Genomic DNA, 5,550 nt, shown 5'->3' on the forward strand with positions numbered 1-5,550 from the left:
TCGTAACTTACTACTACTGAATAAGTTCCCGTTAATTTGCCTAATGTATTTCCCATGGATGCCCATAGTCCAGCAAGAAAAGCTTCGCTAATCATTCTGAGGATTGTAAAATTTTTATTTTATATAATAAGTGTTATGTTCCTTTGCATTTAATGTTACTATTAAATACACCTCTTAAGTGTTATGACATTAGTATAAGGAAATATGTAATAAAAGCATTTGAATGAAAGTTTATATTGTTATGATTAATGCACATTAATGAGATTATTGACATAATAACCATTAATCAATATGATTTTGAAATTATGTCATTAAAAGTGTTGCCATCTTGTTTTTCAAAAAACCCAGCACTCTAAAAAGGGCTAGAAAGGGCTTAAAATTAAATTAATAAAGGTTTGTAATCGCGAATACCACAGAATATAAGGTGCAAGTTTTTCTTTCAATTTTGAATCTGTAATTTAATTATTTCGAAATCTAACATTTTGAGTTGATGTTTAAAACTTTAGTAGCTAATTAGAACGCTACACTTATATGCAATCTTTTCATTGATTTTGGAATTTTTATTTTGTACTAGCTTTTGCCCGCGCCTTCGCACGCGTTTTCCCGGGGTAAAAAGTAGTCCATATTTAATTCTTAGTTTTATAGAATTGAAATGGTTTATAAATGAGAAATTATCTGTGACAGAGCAGGCTAACCGTAGTAACACAATTCTCTTTGGCGCAGATCATACAGCCGTAATAATTTACAACAAAGTAATAGTAATATGTATACTAATAATATGTATATTAATTATATAATTAGTATACATTACTATTACTTTGTGTAATATTATAATAATATATATGAATTATACTAGTTCTTAATCTGAGACTATACCTACAAGGTACACAACAGAGATATTATAGTCTATTGTCTATGGAGCTGACATCGATACTTTATCTGTGAGTCTGTGACTTCCATTCGATTCGGGAATCGGGATCGAGAAACGAGACTTTCTGCTTTCAGACTTATTTCATTTTTGTAGTTGTTCGTTGAATAGATGCGATTCTAATACGTTTTTATCGTCGCTTTAATCTCAAAAATATCATTATTATTTGAGTCTCTAATCTAGCAGAGGACAAATACGTAATTAAATTACACACTACGAGTTGTCTTTTTAACTCCAGTCCGTACATTTTTAAAGCAAAAAATGGAAAATATTAAAACTGGCGATTCGGTTTTATTGATTTGGAATGATACCAATGAAAGTGAAATTGAAAAAATCTTTAATGAAATTCAGAAAATCACGAACGTCCCCGTGGTTCTCGAAAACTCAGCTATGATTACAGAAGGTTCGTGTAATTTACAATAAATACTATTTATCAATAAAACCACAAGTTTGTGCTATATAAACTTACAATAAATTTATGTATTTTACATTTCAGGTTCAAGACCCCATTCCTCATTCAATGTAATTTTATCGAATTGGTTGTCGCCTTATAGCATTGAACATAGCGATAAATTACTTTCTATATTAGTAAAATTATTGAAACCCAGTGGTAAAATTCTTTTAAAAGATAACAAAGATTTAAGCTCTAATCTCAAGTTGAATGGGTTTATAAATGTAACCTCATCAGAAAATATTTATATTGGAGAAAAGCCTAATTTTGAGGTAAGTCTAAACATTCAATAAAAAATTCAATAATTAATTTATAGTAATATTATAAAATCAAAGTGTCATAAACATATATTCATTGAAAATATTGGTAGAATTGTATTTAAAAGTGAATTAATATTGATCTCAAGGTTGGATCCAAGGCTTCGCTTAAATTAAATGGGAAACCAGCTGTGTGGAAATTAGATGACACAGTAGAGGAAGCATGGTCTAAAGCGAATGATGAAGAAACTATTGATGCTGAAAACTTGCTGGATGAGGATGATTTGAAGAAACCTGATCAAGCATCTTTAAAAGGTTAGTTTTCATATCTTTATAGCTGTAATTAGCATATATGATACTGACATAACAGCAAGTCTGCATTTGTGCCACTGAATAAGTTTTTGTAAATTTGTATTGACAAGCAAACTTACTTTTATATTAATACTAGCTGCACCCGGCAAACGCTGTTCTGCCTTACTCTGATCATTTAGAGGTATGAAAAATAGATGTTAGCCGATTCTCAAACATACCCGATAATGAACACAAAATTTCATAAGAATCGGTCAAGCTGTTTCGGAGAAGTATGGCAACGAAAACTGTGACACGAGAATTTTATATATTAGATCATGATATTAAAAGTATGTACTATAAAGTTTATTTTAATCAACAAAATAAAAGAAACATTAAATCAATCATTTATAAGTTAACATTTTATTTATAGACAATTAGCTAGTATTTAGTAATATCTTATTTTTTATCATGATAAACAACATTGAGGTTTTGTGTTCCGAGCTCAGTTGAGGTTGAGTGTTTCAAAACATTGCCAATGACTTGCGGTTGAGGTTTTGTGTTCCAAGAGCATTAATGTATTGAGGTTGTTAGTTGTCACTTCATGAATCACCTGTAGTAGGGGAGCCCGAGATGCTAAATGTGTATTTACTCGAGCGTTTCAGAAACCTATTGGAATTCGCAGATTATACGATAGCAAGAAAAAAAGTCCTATAGTGTTTTCAATTTTAGCGGTGGAAAAAGGTTTTTGATATTTTTTTTTTTTGTAAAAGAAAAACGGGGCTGTGGAAATACTCAAGCACGTGAGATTTTGATATTTTAAATGCATTGGCATATCACTGAAATAAAATATAACTTATTCTTACGATTTATGTGGTAATTTCGTGGCTACAAATAAAAGGTAAAATATAAAAATATATGACTCGAACGCGTCAGATAAAGATATTACGGGTTATTTACAACATAAAAAATCCATATTTCGCTAATCTGACAATTTGAGCGTAACCTTAAAGAATTATCGATATTTTTAAATTTTCTGCGGCTCCTGCGAGCGCACCCACCAGTATTAACTGCTCATACTTTCTGGAGGTACTTAGTAATAGGTAAGGTACGTTCCCTTATAATAATCTGACGCGCTCGAGTAAATCCCAAAATCCCCTCTTGGGCTCCCCTACTACTGGATGTTTATTTACTTGTTTACCTGTTGAAGTTTAAAGAAATATTTTTGTTAGTTTTCTATATATTTTACGTTTAAGTTCAAGTGGTGTAAGGAAAAATGGTTAGTTAATTCAGATTGTAATAATGACCTATCATTTAATATTGCATAGTTTAGAAGTTAAATTAAATATAACTGCTAGGCTTATTGATTCTTAAAATTAGTTAACTCTTGCATCAATTCGAAGGCTAGATTATGACATAAAAATTATTCACAGCACATTTAATCTAATAATGTAAAGAAAATTAAAGCATTCGCGTGTAATAAAGTTATCTATAGATATCTTAATTTATCTGATTTATGAATAGTGATAGTTGCCTTGTAAGAACTTATTCAACAATATATCATTATAATAATTCCAAACAATTTTAATTATAAACCAGCAGTTACCGGCGCCTACGGACGTAAAATGTAATTACTAATGTAAAAACTAAATAAATATTTCAGTATGTGCGACAACTGGAAAACGCAAGGCATGTGCCGATTGTTCATGTGGGCTAGCTGAGGAGTTGAGAGGAGAGACAAAGGAGACTCCAAAATCATCTTGTGGAAGTGTAAGTTTGTTTGAGAGTTTTATTTATATTTATTCTAATCTAGTAATGACCATCGCTTTGGTACAGTGGTTAGCATATGAGTGTAGTACCGAGGGGTCCTAGGTTGTATAGAGATTCACAAAAAAAACTCTGAATGAACAAAAAAGCAGTCTGGCAGTATGCAAAAGACTGACAACATACTTGTCCAAGAAAATAGATCACTGAAGCAAATGATCATTTTCCCCCATTAGGAGACACATCTAAAAGCGAATGAGGGTCTCAATTTGAATGATTTTTTTTTTATATCTCCGTAGGTTTTCAACCGATTATATTTTTTTTTTTAGTAGTACCTCCAAGGGACTTCGGCGTTTTGTAGAAATTAATTAATATTATGTATTTATTCTTTTCAGTGTTACCTCGGCGACGCTTTTCGATGTGCAACATGTCCATACCTCGGCATGCCAGCCTTTAAACCTGGCGAAAAGGTCAAACTGGATCTCAAATCCGATATATGAACGTATTCCGTGTGATTATTCTATAGATTATTACTTTTAGTATTTAATTTTGCTTGTGATGTTTTATGCAAATATAATGTTATGTTTAGGATTTGTTTTTTGTTTTTTTTGGTGGATAGTTAGATCCTGAGACTGTTTTTAGTTTTATATGTGGAAGTTGTTATTGACTTATAACAAATGATGGAATTAGATGACACGATATAGAATAATTATAAGTAAATCGGATTCACTCGACACATTTTTTGGTTTTACGCACAATTTATAGAAATAGGGACAGCTGCCTTACAATCAATATATAAGCGAGATTTTTCATTTGTTGGTTCTATTCTTTATACCATTTATTCATAAATAGAATAATAATTGTTATATTAAACCGACTAAGCTGTATTCGATTATAAATCCGACTGTTTCTAAATTAATGTGATTCAAATATTAACACGACATCAATAAATGTATTCAATGGATGTTGTATGAATTGAAAGTTTCATCTGTTGAACACTTAGGCCTGCTTATACATAACGCACGCAAAAAATTAATAATAATAATATACTAGCTATCCGCCCCGCCTTCACCTGTGGTACGTATTTTCTCTGCATAAGAACCTTGTGCCTTAATAAAGTTTTATTATAAATTTAAATTGAATTGGTCAAGCCGTGCTCGAGTTTTACGATTAGCACAACCACCAAATTAAATTTAGCGATTAATTTTTTTTATAAAGATTTCTTACCGTAAAATTAATAACATCGTTAGTTGAATTTTTTGAAATAAAGATTTTTCTTTCTTTCTTTCTAAATATGTGATCCCTGAGGCATCTGTTTTATTATTCGGTAAATTATAATCTATCGACGTGAAACCATTATATTACCATTACCATGGACTCGCAACCTGTATTTGACGGACGTTTGGGAATAGCAAATACTCCGAATAATCCACAACTGTGATATATTCGTATAATAATAAACAAAAAGCATTTAATTGCAAGGAAATGTTACGTAGTACAATTGGACGACAGATAACAATCTTGCTAGTGAATTATAATCTGTTATGACAATTCTACGGCGAGATATAGATGACGCTAGTGGGATATTAAAGCTTTTGTGAACGGGACGGTCTAGCAAAATTACATTAATGTTTACCTAACATGAATCAGTGGTAGTAATAATAATAGATCAGGAAAATATTGGATACTAAGATAAATTCACGAAGTTATTGTAATATTAGCTGTCCTTTATGTGTGTAGAAACATTTGATTGAATCTGTCCACAAAGTGGGTCAAAATTGCGTCCCAAGTGGGTTACATGCAAAAATACGGGTGAAGCTAATGTAAGCGCGTTAAGAGGTGTAATAAATAAAACAAAGTCA

The 5,550-nt window shown here is 31.1% G+C and overlaps 1 protein-coding gene across 1 annotated transcript; it reads left to right on the forward strand.

The window, feature by feature from the left end:
* Window positions 1–940: 940 nt before the first annotated feature.
* On the forward strand, window positions 941–4,279 carry LOC119828282 (anamorsin homolog). Its single transcript, XM_038350393.1, has 5 exons — window positions 941–1,331; window positions 1,425–1,651; window positions 1,786–1,951; window positions 3,588–3,694; window positions 4,084–4,279. Exons 1-5 carry the CDS (start codon window positions 1,190–1,192, stop codon window positions 4,186–4,188), a joined length of 747 nt encoding a protein of 248 aa, XP_038206321.1. The 5' UTR covers window positions 941–1,189; the 3' UTR covers window positions 4,189–4,279.
* The last annotated feature ends 1,271 nt before the right edge of the window (window positions 4,280–5,550 follow it).

Source organism: Zerene cesonia, chromosome 7 (assembly GCF_012273895.1).
Source record: "Zerene cesonia ecotype Mississippi chromosome 7, Zerene_cesonia_1.1, whole genome shotgun sequence".
In the NCBI taxonomy this organism is placed as follows: domain Eukaryota; kingdom Metazoa; phylum Arthropoda; class Insecta; order Lepidoptera; family Pieridae; genus Zerene; species Zerene cesonia.